Source organism: Rhineura floridana, chromosome 14 (genome assembly GCF_030035675.1).
Source record: "Rhineura floridana isolate rRhiFlo1 chromosome 14, rRhiFlo1.hap2, whole genome shotgun sequence".
Taxonomy (NCBI): Eukaryota; Metazoa; Chordata; class Lepidosauria; order Squamata; family Rhineuridae; genus Rhineura; species Rhineura floridana.
In genome coordinates this window covers 8,955,909-8,982,724 of record NC_084493.1, presented here as the reverse complement: position 1 = coordinate 8,982,724, position 26,816 = coordinate 8,955,909, and the positions used below count along the sequence as shown (strand labels likewise).

The following is a 26,816-nucleotide window of genomic DNA, read 5'->3' as shown; positions in this document are numbered from 1 at the left end:
TAGATAGATCGATGGTATGACGCAGTGTGGCAGCTTCCTGTGCTTCCAATGGCTGAAGATTTGGGGGCTGCAATGGTAAACCACCTCTGAATACCTCTTACCATGAAAATCCTATATGAGTATATCCAAAAAAATTCATAGGGTTGCCATAAGGCGTAATTGACTTGAAGGCATATAACAAGAAATTAGAAAGTTTATAAAACTGCATGGCATGAAAGGAGTCTTTTGTTCCTGTTCCCATTACATTAGACTTGGAAGGGAGGTCCTGAAAGAAAGTGATTTGCAGGGTAGGTTCAAGGCGTACTTTTTCATAAATGGAAATGTATAGGTGGCTACTAAACAAGGCGACTTTACAAAGGATTGGACAGATTTATGGCGAGGCATATCAGCAACTGTTAGCTATGCTCGCCAGATAAAACCTCGAGGTGCAGAGATAGTGCAGATAAATGGCAGGGAGACAGGGTTGCTCTTGTGCAGTTGGAGGCTGACCACTGTTGGAAATGGGGTGCTAGACTCCTGGTCCGATCATGCCGATGTGTCTGAGAACAAACCAAAGTTGTGGCTGAAGAAAAAGGGAAGCTGCTTTCTTCTGAGTCAGACCATTGGTCCTTCTAGTTCAGTGTTGTCTACAGTGGCTCTCCAGGGTTTCAGACAGGGGTCTCTCCCAGACCTTCCCGGAGATGCTGGGGATTGAACCTGGGACCTTCTCCATGCAAAGCAGATGCTCTACCACTGAGCCATAGCTGCTCTTGCTACTGCTGCATTGTTACTCTGGTCCTGTATGCTTTTGCAGATGGTTTCGCAAAGCAAAGAGAAGATGCAATTGAAGTGTGAGCAGCTGGACAGATTTAAATGACTATATCCCTTGATTTTATAGCATTTTTTATTCTAGACTTAGAACCCACTGTGAGGGCAAATCACCAGCTCTGAAGTGGCCCATTAAACCAAGAACAATAATGTATTCTTTGTGTGTTTGCACGCATCTTGGGCAAGGAATGTCTTGTTTTCTCCCCACCACCACCCAAAAGTAGATTCAGTGGTGTAGATCCCATTTTATATATCACACTTCAGCTAGTTTCTAGGGTGCACTTAAAAGTAATTTTAGACTGTGGGTTTATCACTGGCCCTTTTCTTTAGATCAGGTGTGGGCAACCATTGGCCATGCTTGTTGGGGTTACGGGAGCTTAGTTCAGGAACAGTTGGAGTGTCAAAGGCTCCCTACACCTGATCTAAAGAGAATTATGAGGTAGAGGGCCCCATGCCTGCTTTAGATGGTAATGTGCATTACTTCAAAGTGTAGGAAGCCAGAGGCTGCTTCTCATACTGCTGTGTGGGCTTGGGACGCCTGTCTAGATGGCACCACTGCCAAAGTAACTTAAAATCCTCTGCAGTCGAAATGAGGAAGCTAAGGATTTGGGAGAAAGCTGCTAGTTTCCCCTGCTGCTGCTGCTGGTATAATGACCAGTACCTAGAACCGAACAGTGGAGGCTAGTGAATCCAGTGCCAGTGGGGCGGTGAATCCACTCTAGGTTTGGAGCTGTCCAAAATGCTCAGCACCTTGGACAGCTCATTAAAAGCTGAGACTAAAACCTGGAGCAAATTCACTTTGCCACTGACATTGGAGCCACCAGAGAAAGGTAGGCGTTTGGCCTACTTTCAGTAACCTCATGACCCCCTTTCCTGTTTCTTGCCATGCGGGCCCTTCCCTAGCCATGCTATCAAGCATGGGTGAAAAGCAGCAGAATGACCAATATTTTATTTAATAAAATTTATTTACCGCTTGATTGCAGAGAAAGCCTCTAAGCAGTTTACAAAAAAACACATTAAAATTGTCAATAAAAGGTGTAAATAAAATAATAAAACAGGTATTTTTTAAAACAACAACTCTCAAAATATAATAAAATCTACAATTAAGCTAAAAAAATGATTAAAACACGTCAACTTCTGTGTGTCTGGATAGGCTTCCCTGAACCAAAATGTCTTTAGCAGGCACTGGGGAAAAAAGTACAGCAAAGGCACCTGGCTGATGTCAATAGGCAGGGAGTTCCAGAGTATAGGTGCTGCCACACTAAAAGTTTGACTTCTTACAAACTGTGGAATGGGTATTATGTAGCACCTGTAACAACGCAGATTCTGCAGACACAGGGTAAGGAGATCCCTCAAGGAAACTGGTTCCTAATTGTTAAGGGGCATTACACTGAAGGCTAGTTCATCCCAATTAGTTTGGAGAGAGATTAATGCTCAATGAACAGGTTGTCTAGAAGTGCCCAAAGACCAGATTTTGCAGTGTTACACAGCACTACTTGCTGAATGTAAAAGCTGTGAGCCAGAGTGTACAAACATTGCATGCGTGTTTAAACCTAAGGTAGCTTCTTATTAAGTTGTTGTGTTGTGTGGCTACTGTTGGTTGTCCTAAGCAGGGCCAGCGCCAGAGGGAAGCCAGGTTGGGCCCTAGCTGAGGGTGGCTCTCCCATTCTGTGATCTGCGGCAGGGTCGGAGAGGGAGCTCCCAGGCACTCCTCCCAAGAAGACAGCATGGGCTTTGATAAGCTTGCACACATGCCCCACCTACCTCTTCCATCAGTTTGAATGCTGTGTGTGGATGCCTGCCATCACCCAAGATGGCAGCGGAGGCTTCTCTAAGAAGATGACACCCCTGCTGCCATCTTGGTTGATGGCAGGCATGAGCGCTATGCGTGCACATCATTCACAAGAGGTAGGTGGCACGCGCAGCTGGGCTTATGAGCCCTGCGCCACTTGTATGGAGAGGTGTTGGGCTACGGCAGTACAGGCCTAGGGCAGGCTGGTGCCCAAGGGCCCAATCATGCCTGGTGCTGGCCTTGGTCCTAAGTAAGTTGGGAGCACCCTAGGAATGTGCTTCAAATGTGTGGCGTGTATGCAACCTCTATTTCTCTGGCAGGCTTTCTATGCTTTCTCATGCAGTCTGAAACTGCTCAGTTTCTATGATCGTATATTTATTTATTTATTTATTTATTTATTTATTTTATTAAGCTTATATACCGCCCGACTAGCAATAGCTCTCTGAGGTATGAGGTTAAATGACCCAAAATAGGCACTGGTGATGGAATTTCTAAAGCAGATTTCTTAAACTCATATGCTAGTTTAAGTACCTAATTTCCTAAATTTTCTGTCACTCTGTGAATAGCGTCATAATGCTTCAAAAGAAAGAAACCCATCAAGGCAGACAATGTCTATTCGCTCTTCTTTGATTCTAGGGCCATCTTATAGATCTTGCATTATTCTACAAACATGTTGTCCACACTCTGTAGATTCTCATGCTACTAGTGTGTGGTTGTATGGCTGAGCAGGAGAGATCTGCCAGTGATTAACATATCCCAATGCTGAAAAGTACGCCACAAATGTCAAATATTAAGCCTCCAACATGTATTGTGTTTTCAAATGGTATTTATAGTTCAGCAGGGAAATCTGGTTCCAACTTGTGTGTGAACCTGCCTTGGTGGTGACTATTGACCCTATTTCTTCTCTAGGTATAGTGGGGGGCTAGCAGCATCCTAATAAACACGCTACGTTTAACCCACTATTTTTCTTAAGTTTTTAGAATAAACATAAAGCTGTAAAAGAGCAACATAATTCTGGGATCATTTTTTCAGGAAACTTCTAAAATTGGGGAACTAATTCAAAAAACACCCGAGTTGGCAGTGTTGAGTTTATTCACTAACTAAAATCAAGATGCACTTTGTTTAAAAAAACAAAACACTGGCGGGCTTCTTAATGGGGCAGCAAAGACTTTGATAGCCAGATACTGGAATGACTTACATGGGCTCTTTTCATCAAAATGGTGTAACAAAGTTGGAAGATAGCTCTTAAATGGAAGAACTAACTCAGTGTCTACAGATGGCAGAGGTTAGAAGAAAAGACTGCTCAGCGGAATGGTGGGCATTCATCTCCTACAGTGGCATTGCTACACCTGTACCTAAAGCATTCAACAATATGTGGGTTTTCTGTAGTTGTGGTTGACACCATCCTTTCCGAAGCCTTGGATCTCCAGATGTTGCCGCACTAGAGCTCCCATCAGCTCCAGCCAGCATGGCCAATGGTCAGGGATTATGGGAACTGTAGTCTAGCAACATCTGGAAACCCAGTTTGGGAAAGGCTGGAATTTACTATGTGGAAATGTTACTTCTCCTATAACTGCCAGTTACTTTGGAGTTAAAGTAGGATTTGCTTCATGGTTATGAATTTTGTAACGTTTGTATAATATTCCGGCTTGCTGCCTACGTATGTAACAGTAAGGGTAAGTGCTGTTTGTCTGGTCTTGGAAAATGAAAAAATACATAATTACAAAAATAAGTATGAAACAGTTGATAGTGCAAGCCCTCCCCACTTTGGATGTGGCCATCAAAAGCTAGTCCTGATCCGGTAGAGGGAACTCCTTTCAACAGAAACTTCTCTTCTAACTCAACCTGGTCCAAGCCATCTGCCAGAGAATTAACAATTATAGGGAGCTTGATTGTCCACCAGAGGAAGCAGTGACCAATCCAGATTGTACCATATTTGACAGTGTGACCCAAACCCTCTTTCTAGAGAATGATTGAGGTGGCAGATCAGGGAGCTACTCGAAACAGTGGCGGCTGGTGGTTCCATGTCAGTGGGACAGTGGAATCCGCTCTGGGTTTTAGTATAAACTTTCAAGGAGCTGTCTAAGATGCTGACTCCGAAATAGGACAGCTCCTTGGAAGTTCAGGCTAAAAACCAGATCAGATTCCACTGCCCCACTAGCATGGAGCCATGAGCCACGACTGCTTTCATACTAATATAAAAAGAATCTGGATCAGAAGCAGCCTTCTTCATAAAGAGAGGAGGAAGGATGCAAGAGCCCAAGGCCGCTTCCAGGTAATAGACTCCTATGCTACCCAATCACTGCAAGTTACAAGAGGAATTGCAATTGACTTGCTGCTAGTGATGGAAGGATCTCCCAATTTTGGTCCTCACAGTTTATTTTTCTAAATTTAAATACAGTTCGAGTTTCTGCAACAGTTAGTTTTTTTAAATCTTCATGAAAACTCTTCAGCGTTTTAATGCAATTTTCTCCTAACATGCTTTGTATATAGTTTTGGCTAATGTGCACAGTTTTGCAAGCAATTTCTGTCAATATAATGCATTTTATGTTGTTTTCATTAGCATGTTCATTTTTATGCATACTCTGCCCTGATATATGCCTTACCCATGAATGAATTTGTGGAGAAATGCTGTAAGTGTGTGTTTGTGTTTTTAAAAAAAGATTATATGACATCTGTGACTGCCGTGAGGCCTTGTATTGGTATATGGGTGCAAGCCGTATTGTATTCGGTGCCCGAGCCTGCCAACTGGACCACCTCCCCAGGCTATTAATTCTTGGATATCCTTCCCAGAAGGATTGCAATCCTGGATTTTTCAGTCAGTTGATTTGATGCTTGAACCTTGGACTATGACTAATACCACATCCAATCTCGTGGTATGCTGATCTCTAAACCTGCTTGGCATTGTCCCATCTCTTCTAGGTACGAACACTTTTTGTCAGTGGTCTTCCTGTGGATATAAAGCCCAGAGAGCTTTATCTGCTTTTCCGGCCATTCAAGGTGAGTTGTAACAAAAAGCAGAACCAGCAAGCAAATGTGTGGTGCTTAAGAGATGCACATTCCTTAGTCTATTGGCACAAGTGCCCTCTTGGCACAAGGTTACCAGTGAGCAGGGATTTGACCCTCAATCTCTCCCCTCCTCAATCCAACTCCTGACCCTCAAAAGTCATAGCATTGGAATTGACCTACAAGGTAATCTAGTCTAACCCTGTACCAATGCAGAAAATACTGCTATAACACCCCTGATAGGTGGCCATTCACCCTCTGCTTAAAAACCACCTTCCTAGGCAGCCTGCTCCACCGTTGACCAGCTTGCACTGTCCGGAAAGTCCTCCTAATACTTAGTCAAAAGCTTCCTTCTTATAATTTGAACCTGTCTAGTTTCTGCCCTCTGGAGCAACAGAAAGAGTTGCTCTGCCCATGGGATAGGCCTTCAGATACTTGGCAGTGGCTGTTGTATTGCCTCTTCCTCTCTTCTCCAGGCTAAGCATAACTGACCCCTTCACAATCTTACTTCATATGACTTGGTGCAAGTCCCATACGCACTGAATTATTTGTTTGGATTGTTGTAGTGTGTTTTGGAATGAATTGACATTGGACTGTTACTGTAGTGCTGTATCGATATACTTTTGCTGTTGTGTTGTTAGATGCTTTGGGTGCATTTGTGTGGAAAAGCGGCATACAAATTGAATAGATGAATATATAAATATAAAGCACTCTGGCTATATGCCTCTATGGAAGTTCTGAGGGTTAGGCTTAAGATGCTTTGGGAAGAAGTGGCTGGTCAGCCTGGAAGGCTTTATTTATTGTTACATTTATATCCCGCCTTTCCTCCAAGGAACTCAAGGTGGCATACACGGCTCTTCCCCTCCCCATTTTATCCTCTCAACAACCCTGTGAGGTAGGTTAGGCTGAGAGACTGTGACTGTCCTCAGCTTACCCAGTGAGGTTCATGGCTGAGTGGAGATTTGAACTCTGATTTCCCAGGTCCTAGTCAAGTACTCTAACCACGATGCCACACTGGAATTTAGGCAGCAGTCAGCATACTGGCCCCAAAGATCTTGGTGAAGAGCAGACTTTGGGCTGGGCTGGGGAGCCTCAAGTCTGGGGGGAGGAGGGCAAATACAGTCCTCCAGGCCTCTCTATCTAGTCCTTGGGGCTCTCTCCAGGCCATGCCCCTCATCACCCTATCCTTTGTTCACTAACTTGCTGGAATGTGTCCTTGAGCTATGGTGGTGCCTCTGCTTGCCTGGATGGATGTGGGTGTACAGGAACCTCTGACTTTTGCATGACTAACGCATCCTACTGAACAGAATTACATCTGTTGTGTGTAACCCTGGGGAATTGCTCATGAGGGAATGCAATCCTTAGATTTAAGAAAATTTCCCACTCCCGTGCCAAATCATAATGGAATGGGGCATAGTCTTGGTCAACTTCAGAGGTATGTACAATCTGGTAGTAAAGAGGACTTGGCTCCTACTTCTTCACTCGCCTATTGCTGTGCCTCCCATTCTTGTGGGTGCAGAATGTGTTGCACCTTTGCCTATTCTAAGCAAATTATGTCCTCTAACCTTCCTATCAATTGCTCATTCCGTGGGAATAGGATTTAGGGAGCCTTAGCCTGTCTCTGAAGCTAGTGAGTCCTAATGAGAATATACCTATTCCTGAAGATCACCAACACAAGTGGAACAAGGACCTTTCATTCCTTTGCTGCTTCTGAATGGATGTGAGTATTCCAAATGGACTGCACCATGTTGTGTGGAACCTTGCACTGGGCTTGGTGTGGCATAGCAGTTAGAGTCTTGGACTGGAATCTGGTCGTCGTGGGTTCGAACTCCCATTCAACCACAAAACTCACTAGGTGACCTTGGGCCAGTCACTGTTTCTCTCAGCCTAACCTAACTTGCTTTCACAGGATATAAATGTTGATGGAACTTTAACTCACAAAAAAGTGAAGGCGATTGTTTGGTGTTCCTCAAATTTTGTTGTATATCTTCTGAAAAAATGGCAATAAACATTATTTAAATTAGCAGCCTTCACTTTTTTGAAAGTTCAGAGAATATCTTCTGATGGCTCAAATGAAGCAAGTGTTAGACAAGGCTTCTAGGTGGGGCTCTTGTGCTTTGGACATTTACCTCAGGCCCAGGTTCAATTCCCAGTATCTCCAGGTGAGGCTGGGAATGTCCCTTTCTAAACCCCTGAAGAGCCACTGCCAGTTAGCATAGACAGTATTGAGCTAGATGCCCCAATGGTCTGACTCTGTATTGAATATTAGGCAGGCACCATCTCTATCTTTTCAGCGCCTTTTGAAGAGTTTCCTCTTTCAACAAGCCTTTTAAGTTGAGACCTATCCTAGTCTGCATCTGTGTCAGAATTGTTTAATATGTTTTTAATAATGTTTTTAACCCTTTTTTAAGGTTGTTTTTAAAAATGTTTTTAATGCTGTTTTGTTTTAATGTATTTTAAGATCTGTTTTTATGATGTTTTAAAGTGTTTTAGTGCTTTGTTTGCCACCCTGGGCTCCTGCTGCGAGGAAGGGTGGGATACAAATAAATAAATATTGACAGTTTCCTATGTCCTTAAGTGTGTGTCGCCAGAATCCTCCCTGAAACAGGGATGGATCAAAGGTGGTGTGCTATAGCAGGGTAGCTGCCTTATCAAGTAGGGTGGCAACGAATTGCATCTAATCTTTAGGGATGCAGCAGTAGCTCAGGAGAGTGTTTTCACTGCACGTAGAAGGTCCCCAGCATCTCCTAATTAACAGGCCTTCTAATAGCAGGATTAGGAAACGCCTCTGCCTGATTCCCTGAAGAACAGTGGCCAGTCACACAACACTGGGCTGAGTGTGGCGATGGCTTGACTCTCTATAAATCAGCATGGAATCATGATAGGGCATGCCCCATCCTTGCTGTGGACGGTGGTGATGGAGGGAAAGCGTTGCTAACATAGCAACTGCATCTTAATCCGGCTTGGTTCGCTGGGCTGCAGAAGTATTTCTGGCACTCGAGATGCGCTGTTAAGGCCACTGAACTGGCCTTGCAGCCTTTCTTTTTTTCCCTTTTAAGGAACCCAATAACTAACTTGCTGGCTCCTCTCTCATCAGGGTTATGAAGGATCGCTGATCAAGCTAACATCAAAACAGGTAATGCCTCCCTTAGCAGCTGGCGGCTGGCCAGGACTGCCTAACTGCTTCAGATGTGGATCAGATGCCCTAATTAGGAAGAGGGAGGGAGTGTGCAGTTGCTAGCCCTAGGATTACAGTATAGGGGTGAGCAATAATGTATACTCAGTTACAGCTGATGCTTCCGTGAACCCATCTAGAGGCCTCTCTGAAGGCTGTTCAATCCTATCTGTGCAGGCTGCCACTTTCTAATTTTCTGTATGCTGCGATGGGCCTTTTAGAGACTTTTTGTGCCTTCTGGGAAAATCATTGCTCTAGTGTAGGGATGGGGAAACTGTGGCCCTCCGGATATATTGGACTTCCAAGATCCATCAGACCCAGCCGGCTAGCTCCGCGATGATGGAGTTCAGCCAGCAATCTGGAGGGCGGTTGTGCTAGCTAATGCAAACGCGCACCCGCAACTGCCAAGAGGGCAGGGCAGAAAATCTTATTTTAAGGGATCCTTAAGGGATCCTTATGGAATTTGCTCCCACAAGATGCAGTAATGGCCACCAGCTTGGATGGCTTTAAAAGAAGATTAGACAAATTCATGGAGGACAGGGCTATCAATGGCTACTAGCCATGATGGCTGTGCTGTGCCACCCTAGTCAGAGGCAGCATGCTTCTGAAAACCAGTTGCTGGAAGCCTCAGGAGGGGAGAGTGTTCTTGCACTCGGGTTCTTGCTTGCAGGCTTCACCCCAGGCACCTGGTTGGCCACTGTGAGAACAGGATGCTGGACTAGATGGGCCACTGGCCTGATCCAGCAGGCTCTTCTTATGTTCTTTATGCTAGCTAGTGCTGTGGAATACCCTGTTGGATGCACCCAAAGCTAGTCTGCTCCAGTGTAGAAGGAAAAGTAGCAATGAATATGTTGGGCTGGCCTAAGCAATAGCACGTTCTTCATGTTTTCCGTCCTCTGTAATGGAAGCATGGTGGACTTGAAGGTGGAGAAAAATTGCACTGGGGCTCCATGTCTCTTGCCAGGCTGCCTGTACCAGCCATCTGAAGGGCACCTGGAGAGGAATTTTGCTCTACCGCAAGCTCTGTTCAGCCATCCTGTCAAGGCAGTTAGTTCCAGGCATGTGTGCACATGTAGCCAGTGCCCAGGGAGACTGGTGGGGCGGAATGCAGGGAGCCCAAAGGGTGTGTGGAACTGGAGCCCATAGTAGGCAGAGCCAGTTCATTCCAGTTTTGTCCCCCATCCTCCTCCTGCCTGCTGCATTCTACACATGCAACACTGAGACTAAGGAGAAGGAAGCTGACAGTTAGCACGCCCCCCACCCCCCTGACCTGGTTGTAAGAAAGTAGGCAGGCTGAGGTTGGTGGGGCAGTGCCCCACTTCCCCAGTGGGCCAGCCTCCACTTCATGTAGCTCAACCCATGTGTGTGTTTTTTCTCCTCTAGCCAGTAGGCTTTGTTACTTTCGACTGCCGGTCTGGTGCTGAAGCTGCAAAGAATGCATTGAATGTGAGTATTGAGGACCTTTCAGTGCAGGTATTTGTGAAGCCTGATTGCCAGAATGACTTGGGTCCAGCATGCTGTTCTGTCCCAGACCATGTGTAGTAACTTGGCTGAATGGAAGCCCTGCAGATCTCCAATGTATTTGGAACGTATATATTGCAGTGAAGTGCAGAAATAACTGGTCTGTTAAGAATGGTAACTGAAAGAACAAACTTAAGGTTTATTACTACAAAGAGATAAAGTCATATATGCTGAAGCACCCATGCAGCCGGCACTCAGGGAGCCATTACTAACTGAGAACAAAGACAGGAAGAGAAGGGAGGTAGGGGAGGAGCCAAGGTTGCAAAAACAACAAACACTGTAGATGAGAAATCAGCAGAGAGAAGAACAGACTGTCTTTCTGTCTGTTGTCCCCCTACTAGTTCAGGCCCCTTTTAACATTCATTGGCGCTTTACTCCCGATACGGAGCTCATACGATGATGATTATGACACGTACTTTGCTGTATGGTACAGCAAGTTAATCCAGGGTTTGAGCACTGCAGGGCATTGCTGAGCTGGAATGGTTAATGGTATGTCACACCTATTAAGCCCAGATGACATGGCTACCACATGCTTTCTGCCCCTTCAAGGGAAAACCTAGGGATCTTAGGAATGCAAGGGAGAACCTAAAAATTGTCTCAGGTATGCTGACAGGGAAGTCTTCGTTTCTTGGCTCTCAGCTGCCAGTTAATGTAACAACCTTAGAGTAATGCTGAAAAGGGCTAACCATGTATGTCCATCTACATGGACCACAAAGGCCAAGCAGGAACAGATTCATTCTTTGTTAAGGTGACTACAAAGCAGGTGACTCCAGATGAAACTAGCGAGTGAGTCACTTGCTGAAGCCATAGGTAGGTGGTTTTGGGCATTTGCAAGAGTGATGCTAGGAAGCGACATCCAAGGCCGTACATTGAACCTAAAAATGGTGCGTTCATGCTTCTTATTTTTACTTGCCATGAATGTTTAGAAGTGAAATTGAAGAAATCACTGAGGTCTTTGGCGGAGTCACTGTTAGTGGTCCCCCATGGCTTGAATGCATGGCTCATATCCACCAGAAGCCATGTGTTCAATATTGTGGGCCCAATTTTACGGAACTCCCTTCCAGTCGAGGGCAGACACCCCCCCTCTCTGCTGAACGTTTGGCACTTACTGAAGACTTTTTAAAATTACAGCAGGCATTGCAACTGACTGTTGCCATAAAGTGGTATATAAATGCAAATATAGCTTCTCCTTCCCAAGATTTTGCAGTAAGGCAGCTATTTGCTTTGTGGATTTTATATGCCACCCTTCAGCCAAACTGTTCTCCAGGGTGGCTTTCAAGAAAATTGAATTTGTGTTTTTATTCTTTTTTCTGCTGCAGGGCATCCGCTTTGACCCAGAGAATCCCCAGACGTTGCGGTTAGAGTTTGCTAAAGCCAACACCAAGATGGCCAAAAGCAAGCTGATGGCTACGCCGAATCCCTCCAACCTCCACCCTGCCCTGGGAGCACACTTCATTGCACGGGACCCTTGTGAGGAGTTGGGTGGGGTGGGAGAATGGGGAAGAGGGTCTGTGTTGGGGTTTGGTGCTCTAGATGAGGGGCAGACCTTCCGTTTCCTCCTTTGCCTTGAGTTGCTTCTCGCACATCGCATGGCATCAAATCTCTTCCCAGTAAACACTCTTGGAAGCAGCTGCTGCCCATCCCAGCTCCTTTGGGAAGCAGAGCTTTGTTAATCAATTAATTGTTGCCTTTGTTTGAGGACATCTCTTTTTGTGTTAAGCAGATTGACTTAACAAAACATAATACAAACGGATAAAATCAGTGCAGGTCTTGGTGTAAACGTGAGTCATGTGACAGTGACACATGCATGTTTTTACTATTTAAATGTGAGAAGCAACTTTGGCAACGTTTCTGCCTCTGGTACTCGGGGAGGATCTGAGAGAATTAGAGCCCCTAGATCTGCCTTCCCCAACCTCCAGATGTTGTTGGGTCTGACTCCCGTTAGCCACCACCCTGTCCGGCCAACGGTCAGATGACAGGAGGTGTAGTCCATAAACACCTTGAGGGTAGCAATTTGGGGATGGCTGCCCTAGATCCTTCCCTCTTTATTTGTGTGTATGTGTAGGGTAGGAGGGAGCGGTACGCAGAGGCTTCTGTGGCTTCTCTGATGGGTGGGTGTTGCAGGGTGGAAGCCCTCTGGCTCTGAATTGGCTACAGAATGGCACGTTCAAGGCGATTGGCTGTGATGGGGTGTGGGCATCTGTGTGTCCTTGTGTGGATCCGCATGAGGCATCTTGCCTTGTTGCCCTTTCAACTAGAGGTGCTGCTGTCCCTACAGCAGGGGTGGGGAACCTCAGGCCCAGGGGCCAAATGTGGCCCTCCAGTCCTCTCTGTTTGGCCCTTGGAACTCTGCAGGCCACCACCCTCACTTGTCCCGAGTGCTTCTCCCCCAGCTGGAGCATGTCCTTGAACTCTGTTCATGCCTCTTGCTTTCCTGGATGGAGGATAGACAGCGGTGTATAAGAGCATGTGTAGAAACTAGCCTGCTGTGCAGAGGCAAAAGCTGGCATCCATTGCTGCACCCACTTTTGCCACTGGCAGATGGCCCCCTGGGAGGTTGCCCAGAATGGAATGCAGCCCTTGGGCTGAAAAAGATTCCTGCCCTTGCCCTACAGGATCCAGCCTGTTTGGTGTCTTCCCCTTGCAGTGCCGTCCACGGCATAACTGGGGCAATAGCTAACCTGCCGTTGCTCTCCACCCCCCATGTCTAGATGACCTGACTGGAGCAGCCCTGATCCCAGCATCTCCAGAGGCATGGGCCCCCTACCCACTCTACACCACGGAGTTAACCCCTGCCATCCCACATGCTGCTTTCACATACCCAGCTGCTGCCGCCGCCGCTGCTGCTCTTCACGCTCAGGTGAGTCCATATTGCCCACCCTTCTCCACTCCTACAAGTATCAAGAGACCTGTGCTGCCAAGGTGCATTGTGCATACTTCCCTTCACATGATGGAGCACTTCAGTTGTTGGTTTGGGTTGCAGCCACTGAACTGTCCCCTCCTTCTCCAACAGAATTGCCTGGACCTCCCTCCCTGCCAGTGTAATTGCAGGAAACCTCTGGACTTGGAGCCTGGCTGAGACTTGATAAGCTTACCAAATCATAGTTCCCTTCTGCTTCTCATCCTGGCAATATTGGCTTGCTAGGGAAACCAGCAGAGATCCAAGTACTAAGAGAGCTCAGTTTGGCTACAGTGGAGCTGAGCTATGCTGGCTCAAAGGAAAGCAACCTATAAAAAGACACATGTATAGTAAGCCCTTCAACTGCTAGCCTTCTACAAGAGTGGCAGATCTGCATTAAAATAGGTGGTCTGGTCACTGCCAGAGCAGTGAATAGAGAGAGGAAATGCATGCTTGTATTGGCCTGTTAATGTAGAGTTCATGAAAAGGAGCTGACCTAGAGTTTGAAAGGATTGAAGTGAGGAAAGCTGACATGCAGATGGAGATGTGATAGGTCTGGGAAGTGCTTGCTGGTCTGCTGGAGGCGTCCCAAGTAAGGGCTAGAGTGCAAACAGCCAAAGCTCTCTAACTTTGGCCAGCCTAATGACTTGCATTGGACTGATTTAATATCGCTTCCTTTATAAAGGGGAAATAGCTGTTAACCTGGCTCAACAGCCTCCTGATGCTCTTTTATTGCCTCCCATAGGATAGCAACCTGGCTTGCTTCTCCCTCTATAAGGGATCCCAAAGCCTAGAAGAGGTCTATTATGCATTGTTCTTCAAAGGCTGAAAAGTTGATATGAGTATGTGTGACATCCTAAATCTCAGGCAAATCCCTCCATGCAACTCTTAATGTGCTTTTACCTCCCCAGCGTGCAACTCTTGCCCACTCTCTGTGTGCGTGTGGTGCTTCTATACCAAGCACATGAGGTTTATAGTATCTATAGCAGGGGTTTTCAAACTGTGGTCCATGAGCTTCAATGCAATGGTCCACACTATGTCTGTAAAAATACAATTGCAAATCGTATGACATCTAGCACAGCGAATCACCATCGCTACAACAGGCAGAAAAACCATTAAGTGGTCTGCCAACACCCTCGGCAATCTTCAGGTGGTTTGTAGGGGGAAAAGGCTTGGGACTCGCTGATCTATAGGATAAGATGCATCTTGGCTACATGGTATGGCTTGTGCAGACAGAGTGTGCAAAAGCTGAGGGCCGCCTCCTTGGGAGAGATCCATGTGGACTGTGACTGGATGCAACTTTTTCCCACTCCTGTGAGATGGGGCAATCAGAGCAGTGGTGTCTTGCCCCCCCCTCCTCCTGTCCACTTGGATTTATCACTCCCCAGCCTGAACCCTGCAAGTTTGTACTTTGAAACGAATGAATGTGTTACTAATAAAGTTCTTTATAGAGTTAAACATTACTTCATCCCTCCTTACTAAGCAACTGTCAGTGCAACATTCCACCCAATACATAAGGCTGGAATCCTGATGTGTCATTGTAAGGATGGGAGAGGTTTGCTGTTGGGCCTTGGAACCTGAAGAGATTTGCTAAGCCCTCCCAGCTACATGGTTAAACCAGCCAGTCGAGGTTCCTTGGGGCAGTGTCACATAGTAAAACATGCACAGATGCTGTTCCTAGGCCAGTCACCATAAATAAGGCAGCCTTTCTTTACAATAATAGTGTGCTGAATTTGGTCTCCCAGTAGTGGTGCTGTTGGGGAATGAAACCCCTACACAACTTAAATGCCACCCTGGGCTCCTGCTGGGAGAAAGGGCAGGATATAAATCTAATAAATAAATACTTGCTGCCATACCTGTGGCAGCTTTAGTGCCATCTTTCATCATTGTCCTCAGTCACATGGCAGATCCTGGCCAACCAGAAATCACATAGTGTTACAACATCATCCCATTCACTATCTAGTCAAAATCATGTTTGTCTACGTGATGCTGCTGCTGCTAAGGGCAAACGCAGCCAATTCAGAAAAAACTTGCCCTCACTTTAAACCCTTCTGCACAATCGTCAAGGAAATGCACATGAGACATTGCATTCCCTCTCTTTCAGCTCAGCCCTAGTCAGAATTGGCCATGGGCAAAGGCCCATGAAGGGTAGGCACGTGCCAATGGTCACAAAGTTGCTAGAACATCTCTAGGACTGATGTTTCCTTCTACTGAAAACACAACCCTTTGTTCTGGGGTGGGGAACCTGTAACCCTCCACATGTTGTTGTTCATCAAGTTACATCTCCCATCATCCCTGCCTGTTGGCCAGGCTGGCCAAGGCTGATGGGAGTTGGAGTCCAACCACATCTGGCGGGCCGCAAGTTCTCCACCCCGTCTTAGCTGAACAAACTGATGAATGACAATGCCAGAAAGGTCCATGGCTTTGTTCCTGTACAGTCCTACTTGCAGTCGAAGAAGAAAGGAAGCTCCGGGCCTGGCATCTCTGTTGATTGTTCCAATGGCTTGCACAGCGATGGTTACAGATTCTGTGTCTACCATTGAATGCTGATTCCTCCCCTGCCCCTTCTGCCAAATCTCCTGGTGGGATCTTCCTACAATGCCACAGGTTGCCATGTTCAGTGGCAGCTGTCAAATTGAATGCCTCTTGCTGCCCCCCCTCAAAAGTGGCCAACTGGTGGTTGAAATGATCCCTCCTTTGATGTCTTCAGTGACCTGCCGCCAGGATGCCTACGCAGGCCAGCCCTGGAGCTCAGAGCTGGCCCTGGAGGTGCGGGACACCCATAGTCCTGGCTCTAGTCCCTGCTAGAGTGGAGTTGGCTGTTCAGCAGCTTCATTCCTAGAAGCCTTTAAGGATGGTGGGCCCCCGTCTCTGGAAAAAGGCTGGTAAGGTAAAATAATCTCTCTGCCATTTTGGGCACAGTGGGGTTTTCCACAAGCTTTTTCTTTTTTATTTTTCTGCCCCCATCTCTTCCTCAGCAACCCAGTGCATGGGCCTCCACGCTATCCACACCCCAAAAGCCCAGGCGGAACAAAATGCCAGGTGTATTTCTCTAACCCACCTCTTGCCAACTCAGCACACATGACATAGCACCATAGCATGGCACCTCTTGTGTTCAGAGTGCTCCCCTTGATCAGGGATGGTTTGGTCCTGCCTGTGGGAGGGAAGGAGCCTCAGCGGGGGGGAAAATCCTGCCACATGGTGCTGTCGATGGGGGTGGAATGGCTCCCTACCACCTATTTCACTCACCACAGTCACGTGGTGGGAGGGGGGAAGATTGTAGTAGTGGCAACAGCACACACAGATTTAATTTTCCCCGCACAGTCAACTGGCGCACTCATCAGTCACGCTGTGGACTCCGTCAAGGAGGGGGAAATCCATCCTTTACAGGAGTCTGGAATATCCTTCTTCACACTCTTTCCAAGTGTAACAGTCCTCTTTTTTTTAAGTTTTCCTTTTACTGATTCACTTTAGTCTGATATTGTTTATATATTATGCGCAGCAGGAGAACTTCATGGGGAATGGCTGAGGAAGGTACTGGAAGAAACTGACGTAGGAATGAGCAAATCTTTGTTTCGTTTTCTCTTTTTCCCACTCTTAAGTTCAGTTCTTCATATTTCCACATCAGTTTGTGATTTTTTTTTAAAAAAGTCCTCATGAAAATTCATCAGTATTTTAGTATGAGTTTCTCTTGATACTGTGTTAAATTGTGTTACTTTTTTGCCTAATATACACGCCTTTATAGGCAATTAACCCTAGTATGTATTTTCATTAGAAAGCTTTACCAACATATGCATTTATGCACATTTTACCCTAGTTAAATGCATTTTTGTATCTGTTACTTGGCTGGAGAACTGTTTCGTAAAATTTGGCATAGTGCAGATTTTGAAGAGTGGCTGCAGTTTGGTTTGTGTGTTTCAGGAAGTGCGAATTAAGCAACTTTGCCTTTAAACGTAAATGGAACTGATTTTTCCCCCCATTCCTTGGTAGAAGTTAGGGCTGCAGTGTTAGAAGAAATAGGTGCACTGATTTGAGCAGCAGATCTTAAAAACGTTTTAAACTGCAAGTGCTTATAAAAACTGCAACAGGCGAGAACACCATCTTATAAGACATTGTCCTTTATGTAGGAGAGAACACTTCTAAAGATGATGCAGGCATCTTAAACAGTACACAGCTTGCTTCAGAATTGTTTTACTCATATGTGCAAATGTAATCAATTGAGAAGGATCATGTGATGACCATTATCATGCAAGACCGTGTAGCGAAGCAGCTGGCTTGCTACATTCCCGCTGGAGAGAAACTTCCATAGTCTCTCCATCTCTTGAGCTGGTCAACAAAAATCTGAGCCACAGCCTGATGCACAAATATCTCATCTTAGCACAGGGAGCGAGCCAGCCGCTTGCCCTTCCATTGGACTTAATGTGCACCTTGGGTGGCTGCATATGCGCTAGCGGACCCAGCAGTTAAGGGTTTTCTTTCCAGGGTTAAAGAGCACTCTGCAGCTTGGCCAGGGAAGCTTCCTGTTTCCGCTCAGCTGCTGAGCAGAATGGACAAAACTAATTCCAGATGTGCGGGGGAGATAGATATAGGAATCTGGGAAATGCTTGTGCTGCAGCTTGGGAGTGGCGGGGGGGGGGCAGGGGACAGGAAATTCAAAACATGGCAATCTTAGTGGTGATCAGCTGGGAGAAGTAAATGCAACTTAGCTTGAAGGGAAGGATAGAGGAAAATAGAACACGGCAGGTAAGGGCCAGAGCAAGCCATGGGGGCAGTCTGTGCGGATGTTGGAGCTCCAAAATGCAGGGAGGGAGGCAAGAAACCCAGTCTCCAAGGTGGGGGCTGAGTGCAGAATAATTACTTTTTTGTACATTAAGTAGTACTAGTGCAGAGGTGGCTTAGTCCTCCCGAGCAGCTTCCGTGCTAGATCACGTTCACACCATACATTGAAAGCACTCTTACACCACTTCAACAGCCATGGCTTCTCCCAAAGAATCCTAGGACTTGTAGTTTAAGGGTGCTGGGAATTATAGTTCTCTGAGGGATCTCCTAACAGCTCTCAGCACCCTTAACGGACTACAGTTCGCAGGATTCTCTGTGGGAGGTCATGACTGTTAAAGTGGTATACGGGTATTTTGAATATATGATGTGCATGTGACCTAAGTTGTAGCATGTCTCCAAGCAGAGGCTGAGCAGCCATCTGTTGGAGATGCTCTAGCTCTGGATTTCCTGTATTAAATAAGTGGTTGAACTAGATGACCTTCAGGGACTCCCTTCCACCTCTGTGAGATACTCACATTAAAAGATCTGTTCTAACTGCTATCTTGCATCTGGGCTCTTGCCTCTCCTGATAATTGCCCTCTTGACTCCTAAAGAGGCTGCTGTTCTTGGTGTCTGTGCAGCGAAAACAAACTTTATATTTACTGAGGCCCTCTAGATGTTGGGCTGCTGCATCCAGCATAGCCAATGGTCAGGGATGATGGGAGATGTAGTCCAGCAACATCTGGAGGGCCACGGGTTCCCCACCACTGATTTTTCAGATCATGGTTGTGAGATCGGCTCGCAACCAAACAAGCAGTGGTGCAGCCCAGATGCTACCTGTGGCCCCGACTATATTGCCCAAGCCCCCTAACCTCTCAACATTTCACAGGTGTAAAAACAGCAACTCTCATCTATTGGATATCTCTCTGTTCTCACACAAAGGGTCCTTGTGCACAAGCCTCACATGCTACTGCACATTTCCAGGCTCTGTAGAAAGGGCCATAGCTCAGTGGCAGAGCATCTGCTTTGCATGCAAAAGGTCCCAGGTTTAGTCCCCATTATAGGTAGGGTTGGGAGAGATTCCTGCCTGACACCCTAGAGAGCCGCTGCCACACAGTGTAGACAACACTGCGCTAGATAGACCCTTGGTCTGATTCTGTATATAGCAGCTTCACATGTTCCTACAGCTCTTTTCTGCCTGCTTTGTTCAATTACTCTAAAGCAGCCTCTTCCGGGTGCCTACTCAGAAAGATGCCCGGATTACAAGAAAGAGGGCCTTCTCGGTAGTGGCCCCCGAACTATGGAACACCCTTCCTGACGAGGTACGCCTGGCGCCTACTTTACTATCCTTTCGGCGCCAGGTGAAAACCTTCCTCTTTGCCCAGGCATTTTAATATTTTGAACATTTTAGTATTTCAGTATTTGTATTTAATGTTGTATTTGTTAGTTATATGTTTTATTTGTTTGTTTAATTGTTGATTTGAGAATTAGATGGTTTTTAATATTGAAATGTAAAGATATATTTTTATTTGTTGTACACCGCCCTGAGAGCTTTGCTATGGGCGGTATAAAAATTGAACTAAATAAAATAAAATAAATAAAAAATTCTGCACCAGCTTCTGAAGCAGAGGTGTGTACCCAAGAGAGAAAGCTTCCTGTCACAGCTTAGTCATTCCAACGAGCACTTTAAGTTCTTGAAAAAATATATATCTTGATGGATCTGGTTGTACTTGTGAAACAGCTGCCACTTGAAATGTGGTTGATCACGTTCACTATGCGGCTAAGTAGTTTCAGAAGCAGGAGACATGGAAGAGGAAGCAAGTGTACCTGTTGCCCAGTTAGCTCTTTTTTTTTTTTTGGAAGGTCAAATAGGAACAATTATTTACTAGGGATTTGGTGCTAGATAAGGAGGACCGCCTCTGATCAATGGGGACAGATGGAGCGTGCGCAGTCCTTTTGGGGTGTGCGTGTGGAGGGAGGGGAAGCCACGAGGTAAAGCATCGCTGCAAAGTTGTAACGTGGGGCAGGGCAGAAAAGAGCACCCTGAGGTGTTAGAGTAGTAAAGGGGTGGCTTCTCTGAAAACCAACTGTTATTTGCCTACTTATTTGAGCCTTGGAATTGTCAGGTATCCCCCCTTCCTTGGACAAGCCTCTCTTTATGGAACACCTTTTTTAATCTAGCGTGCTACACTAGTGAGTGACTACTGGCCCCCTTCTTGCATTCTTTTTTTTTTTTTTTTTGCTTAGCCCTTCCTGTTAAGGCTTTGCAGTTCCTTCATGCAGTATTTGGACAGTGCCTTTCTCCTATTGCCTCACCCCTATCGCCTCACCCAGGGATGTGTTTATGAAGAATGGGTGGATTTTTGTACTATGTGCTTATGGGGAAGGGCCATAGCTCAGTGCTTGAGCATCACGGTCCAGGGATGGTGTCATCCAGGGTTGTGGGGGATCATAGACCCCTTTTTTGGGAGCAGGGTCCCAACCAGGTCCCTTTGTATGAGCCAATCAGCATGAAAGGGGAGTGTGTTAGCCACTGAGAAGACTCTTCTCAGTAGCTAACACAGCCTCCCTTTTCATGCTGATTGGCTCCTGGGGCGTCTGCTGTAGTGTACTGTGAACCTGGAGATGACAGAGAGCCAAGGAGATGAAAGAAAATGGAAAATGGGCATAGCTGTGACTATCATTAAGGGACCTTGCACTTCTGCATTTGCCACTGCACTACCGTCGAGGTCACAGGTTCAATTCCTGATGTCTCCAGGCAGGGCTGAGAGAGACCCCTGCCTGAAACCCTGGATATCTGCTGCCAGACAGTGTAGCCAGTGCTGAGCTGAATAGATCAACTGTCCGACTTCCTAGACTAAAAGGAAAAGCTGTGAGAGAAGGAGGGAAAGCTATTGCAAACCATTTGCCTGGACAGGTTTTGTATTACAGTCTAGTAGTAGGATGCTAATAGGGCATAATTGGGGCAAGGACATGGGGGGAGAGTAGATTGTATCAGCTCCCTGTGCTATTTATGATGAACTGAATGTAAAAGTCTGTTGCAGGCACACCTTGATGACATACACACCATACATTTAAAGCACTCTCATAGCACCATAATAGTCATGGCTTCTCTCAAAAAACCCTGGGAACTGTAGTTTAAGAATACTGGGAATTGTAGTTCTGGGAGGAATCTCCTAACAACTCTGAGCACCCTTATTATTACTTATTTAGTAAATTTATATCCTGCCCTTCCTCCGGAAGGAGCCCAGGGCGACAAACGTAACAAAACAATTTAACAGCAACAAAAAGAAAAGCAGTTTTACAACGTTCTAAAACACAGTTACAGTTTAAAAACATTATTCCATCCAGTGATCTCCAGGGTGCCAGGAACAGTCCCTTTCAGCCATGAAATGCCTGGGTCAACAAGCAATGGTTTCAGCTTCCTCCTGAAAGTCAGTGGCGGGACAGGGAATTCTACACCTCAATGGAGGACGGAATTCTACAAACAGGAGCCACCACGGACCCTCCTAACAAGTCTCAGCAACTCCTTAAATTACAGTCCCCATGATTCTTTGGGAGAAGCCATGGCTTTTACAGTGGTATAGTGCCACCCTGGGCTCCTACTGGGAGGAAGGGCAGGATATAAATCTGATAAAAATTAATAATATAATTAAAAGAGTGCTTTAAATCTCTGGTGTGGATGTGACGCTTGAGACAGCTATTGCTCCCACCAGTATGTCATTTTAGTGGCAAAACCTAACAGTCCGGCAGGTTGTTCTTCAAAAGTGATCTCTAAGCCTCCTTAGAATTGAAGGTAAGGTGCTTTCAGTGGCTTGGTGGGCAGTGAGAACATCTTCTGGGATCCTACTTTAGTTACGGATTTAGCTAGCTCATGTACATCTCCCTGTCTCAACTATTCAAAAGATCACATGAGCAATCTGTGATGAACCAGGCCTGTTTTCCAGAGTATCTCGAGCAAGGATGAACAATCTGGGAGATGTATCTGTTGGAGTTCTTGGGAGCACTACATGGGAGCACTTGCCTGCATGGGATGCACTGATTTGTTCCTCTATCTTATCCTGTCACTCTCTTCTAGATGCGCTGGTATCCTCCCTCTGAAGCCACCCAGCAAGGATGGAAGTCTCGTCAGTTCTGTTAGTTTTAGTAAGTATCTGGCTTGAGGCATGTTTTGAGCTGGCAGTGGGGGACTGTCCTCAAGCCTTGAAACTCCGCTTTCTTTTCTCTGTCATAATGATCTGAAGCAAATTCTGCCTCCTAACCTTTCTTGGCAGAGACTGTGAGATTGCTAACCATACCCCACAAGCAGGTGTGGGGAACCTTGAGCCCTTTATCAGCCCACACAATCAGGGCCAGCTACAGTTCCCAGAAAAGTTTCGCAGTCAATCTTTTTCCAGGTAACTCTGGGAATTGTAGCTCTGTGACAGGAATGAGGATCTCCCAAGAACTCCCAGCAACTCCTTAACAAACTACAGTTCCCAGGCTTCTTTTGGGGAAGCCATGACTTTTAAAGTGGTATTGTAGAGCTTAGATGTATGGTGCAGGTGTGGCCTTTAGCACTAGTTAACAAGCCACAGTCTTCCATTTTTGCAGTCTGATCCCCTCTCTAAGCAAACAAGCTGTGACTACAACGTGCCCTGCTTAAGAAGGGTGAGATGGGGAAGCAGCAGTGGCGGCTCCTGGCTCCATGTCAGTGGGGCAGTGCAATTTGCTCCGGGTTTTAGTCCAAACTTTCAAGGAGCTGAAGTTTGGACTAAAACATGGATTCCACTGGCATGGAGCCACTGGGCCGCTGTATGATAGTGGTGGGCTGTGAGGAATGACATATTCAGTAACGCTTTCTCTTCCTTTTTCAAGAGCTGCCTCTTGGCTCACGTTTCCCCCTTCTTTGTCTCTCCATGGAGCGATGTGCCAGGGATGAAGTAGTCTAGATCGCTGGAAATCTTCCCTTCAAATCCTTCCTGTGGATGCCAGCAAGGTGCCCAACTGCAGTAACTTGCCCTCCTTGTGAATGAAGCTGTGGACTTCCCTGTCCAAGACTGAACATAAACTGCCCCCCTACCTCCCCTCACCCCGCTCAGCAGATTGCATGCCCTGTGTTCTCTCTGCCTGCCGGCCTGCTTCCCACCCACTCCGCTAATTCCTAGCAAACTCCCATAGCTGAGTTTCTTCTCCTGCCATACTAAGGCCTAGTTTAAGAGAACTAGTTTTGGTGTCAGACCTATTTTTTTGTTACCAACTTTGCTGTGGCACCAAATGTGGTCTAGCGGTGTACTGTGCAATATCCAGGTTTTTCTCATCCTAAACATCGTTTATGCAGTTCCGCTGGAGGAAGCGAAAGACAATCGATCAGTTTTGCATGTTTTCTGGCATGAATTTAAAACACTTTAACTTGGTGTGTGTATGTGTGAGTGTGCAAAGCTTGTTTTTGTTCTAGCATTTGTGTAACCATAGCAGCAGGTCTTGGCCTAGCTATTGATCACTGAAGTTTTTCATCTTGCTTCTGTGAAGACTGCTTCTGAAAAACACTACCCTAGTTTTCCCCTGCTTTTTTTCTCCAGGCTTTCCCGTCCATTTTCTGCTTTGACTAGAATTTGAAAAAAAAAAAAGTTTCTTCTCAAAAGTACAATGCACTGGGTTTCTTCTCCATTTTGCCCTTCTCCAGTTAAAAGTCAGGGTTGTTTTGTGTTTGTTTTCAGTCAGACTTCTATATATAGTACAGCTGTAAAATATTTAACCTTTTTCCCACATCCCTCTGATTGCAGAGAATCCAGTCTTGCCAAATAATCAGCCATCCTTATGGGAATACCGAACAAAGATGTACGAGTATTTTTGTACCATGTGTAATAAGGAAATATTTATGCATCATAAAATATTTTGTGGTTTTTGTGCAATTATTATTATTATTAAAGAGAAACTGTAATCTGTATGATAATTTAAATGTTTAGTTAAAAGCTTGAAGAGAAAAATACTTTTTTCTGTAACTGATTCAGTCAGGCATAGTAACAAGAAGTTGTGCAATTTTTGTTGAAATTTTATTGCTTGGTATTTGGAAGTGCTTTAAGTATTATTGGACCATGGCTGTCTTGCTTGTATTAAGATTCTTGAGAATAAGTTGCTATATCCTATGAGAATGTGAAACTGGATAATATATGAACTGTACTCAGTGGCGTGTTGACTCTTTTCTGTGGTGGTGGGGTTAGATGTGGTCACCTTCTGCTCACAAGCTTATCTTGGTTTAGCAATGTGCGTGTGTGGTCGTTACTCACCATTTGTTGTTGTTATGTGCCTTCAAGTCGATTACGACTTATGGTGACTCATTTAAAACAGTATCACACTGTTTTAAACAGTCATGACTTCCCCCAAAGAATCCTAGGAACTATAGTATTGGGAGCTACAATTCCCAGAGTTCCTGTAGAAGAGGGATTGATTGTTAAACTACTCTGAGAAAGGTAGCTCTGTGAAGGGAATAGAGGTCTCCTGACAATTCGTAGCACCCTTAACCAGCTACTGTTCCCAGGATTTTTTGAGGGAAGCCATGACTGTTGAATGTTCCCCCTGTTAAAGTGATATAATCATGCTTTAAATGTTTGGTGTGGATGGGGCCTGTATGTGTGTGCCTGATCTTGTGGATTGGCCCTCCCCTAAAGCCTCATCTTCACTGTGGTGGCAGATCTCTGAGTAGGACATGATAGCCAGTCAAAAAGCCCATACCAGAGACATTTGGAGAAGAACACCATGTGTAGATATTTATATAGTGGAAGCCTCCACCAAGCCAAAATGGAGGAGCTAGAATGCTTGGTTGTGAAGGAGAACATATGTTTAGTTGGCATAATGGTAACCAGGTGCAGTGGAGAGAACCAGTGTAATATGGTTGTCTCTGGATACAAATTAAAGAACAAGAAAGGGGTGCATAGTTAATGCAGAAATCCCAAAAGGCACAGATTCCTTCACAGAACTGCTGGGAGTGGCAATACTAGATTCTGAAAGTACTCTGATAGCAGAGACATGAGGTGGTATTCAGTGCTAGTTCTACTCAAAATTAGACCCATTGCGGGTTATGGACATGGCGAATTTGGTTCATTAATTTCTATGGGTCTACGTTGAATAGGACCTAGTTGATTACAACTGATACTATCATGTGCTCTGCCCTAATCAAAATACTCAGATAAATTTGAGACAAGAGAATGAAATTGGGGAGGCTTCCATAGCAGGAATGTGTTATGGAAAGGGGTGACTTGAATTTAATTAGTCATAGATTGGACAAATACATGTTCAGGTCACAACAAAGAGCTAAACCACTTTTTTATAACTTCAGTGACTTAGCCCTACAACAGTTGGGCATGCAACTTATTAGAGGGGAGGTGACCCTGGGTTTGTTCCTTAGTTATGATCAGGAACTGGTAGAAGGCATTTATTGTCGAAATGTTGACCAAGGTGCTATTAAATGTAAGTGGACAATTGCCAAACAAGTCCAGCACAGTCAGGAAAATGAAGAGATTGGTAAAAAGTTGAAAGGGAAAGGAAATAGCTCCAGAATGTTTGGAGGTCATTTAAAGCTGCAATAATACAAGCCCAGCTGGAATGTGTATTGCAAATTGGAAAAGGTACCACCAAGTCTAAGATGATGCCAGTGTGGTTAGTGAGCAGAAGAAGGCTTCCTTCAGAAAATTGAAGCCTTGCCCAAAAAGACAACAAAAAGCAGCACAAGTTGGCAAAATAAATGCAAACAGACATTAAGGGATACAAAAATATTGAGGAGCATTTAAACAAACATTGACCAGCAACAACAAAAGTCCTTAAATATATCAGAAGCAAGAAACCAGTCATGGAGATGGTTGAACCATTGTATGACAAAGAAGGAAAAGGGGTGCTACAGAGGAAAAGAAGATGGCACCTGGCTTCACTGCAGAACAGCTTTGGGGACCTTTGTTCCTCCAGATGTTGCTGAACTACAATTCCCTTCATCCCTGATCATTGGCTCTGGCTTCTGGGGCTAATGGGAGTTATAATTCAGCAACATCTGGAGGGCAAAAGGTTCCCCACCCTTACTGTAAAAGGTGCATGGCAGTGCCTGAACTGATTATTTTTGTGGAAGGTGCAACTTGTCCATATAATCACCCCTCTGTGTCAGCGAACTGGAAAGCGGCCAACATAATCACAATTTTTTAAAAGTTAGCAAGGGGGAATCCAGCCTATTACAGGTCAACTATCTTAACAGCTGCTCTAGATAAGTCGGCAGAAAGCATTATTAAAGAACATTCAAATATGTAGAAGAAAGTCTTGTGGAAGAATCAAGGTAAGTCCTGTCTTGGTAAATTTTGTTTCTTTGAGAGTATCAAGCGTGTGGCTTGGATTGATTAAGTAGATACTTGGACTTTCAAAAATCTTTTTGGATGATATTAAACAAAATTTATTTTTAAAAAAAATCTTTTGGCACAGCCCTTCACCAAAGGCTCCTGAATAAACTTAGCAGTCATGGGACAAGAGGACAGGTCATCTTCTGGATCAGTTAACTGGTTAAAGAACAGGAAGCAGTGTAGGAATAAATGGACAGTTCTCATAATGGAGGCATGAAAGAAGGATCTGTATTGGCACCAGTATTTTTTAACTTAAGTGATACAGGGTAAACAGTGAGGTGGCCACTTTTTTTGTTAAGCAAAGGGACTGTGAAGAATTTCAAAAGGATTTCTTGAAGCTAGATGAATGGGTATTAAAGTAGTAAATGCAGTTTAATGTAAGTAGAAAGCAGCCAACATGGTGCCCTTCACGTGTTGGGACTACAACTCCCATTATCCCTACTCATTGGCCATGCTGGCTAAGGGTGATGGGAGTTGGGAGTCCCAACGACATCTGGA

The 26,816-nt window shown here is 45.4% G+C and overlaps 1 protein-coding gene across 2 annotated transcripts in view; it reads left to right on the top strand.

Moving 5' to 3' along the window:
• RBPMS2 (RNA binding protein, mRNA processing factor 2) overlaps positions 1–24,124 on the top strand; it is a 53,811-nt gene extending 29,687 nt beyond the window's left edge. The window contains exons 2-8 of one of the 2 annotated variants that reach the window (XM_061595537.1): positions 5,522–5,599; positions 8,703–8,741; positions 10,164–10,226; positions 11,621–11,771; positions 13,013–13,161; positions 22,037–22,104; positions 22,816–24,124. In XM_061595537.1, the coding sequence (XP_061451521.1) occupies positions 5,522–5,599; positions 8,703–8,741; positions 10,164–10,226; positions 11,621–11,771; positions 13,013–13,161; positions 22,037–22,099 (543 nt within the window). In that variant the 3' untranslated portion in view covers positions 22,100–22,104; positions 22,816–24,124. The remainder of the gene's footprint in view (positions 1–5,521; positions 5,600–8,702; positions 8,742–10,163; positions 10,227–11,620; positions 11,772–13,012; positions 13,162–22,036; positions 22,105–22,815) is intronic. The other variant, XM_061595538.1, reaches the window with a different exon arrangement.
• Positions 24,125–26,816: the final 2,692 nt, after the last annotated feature.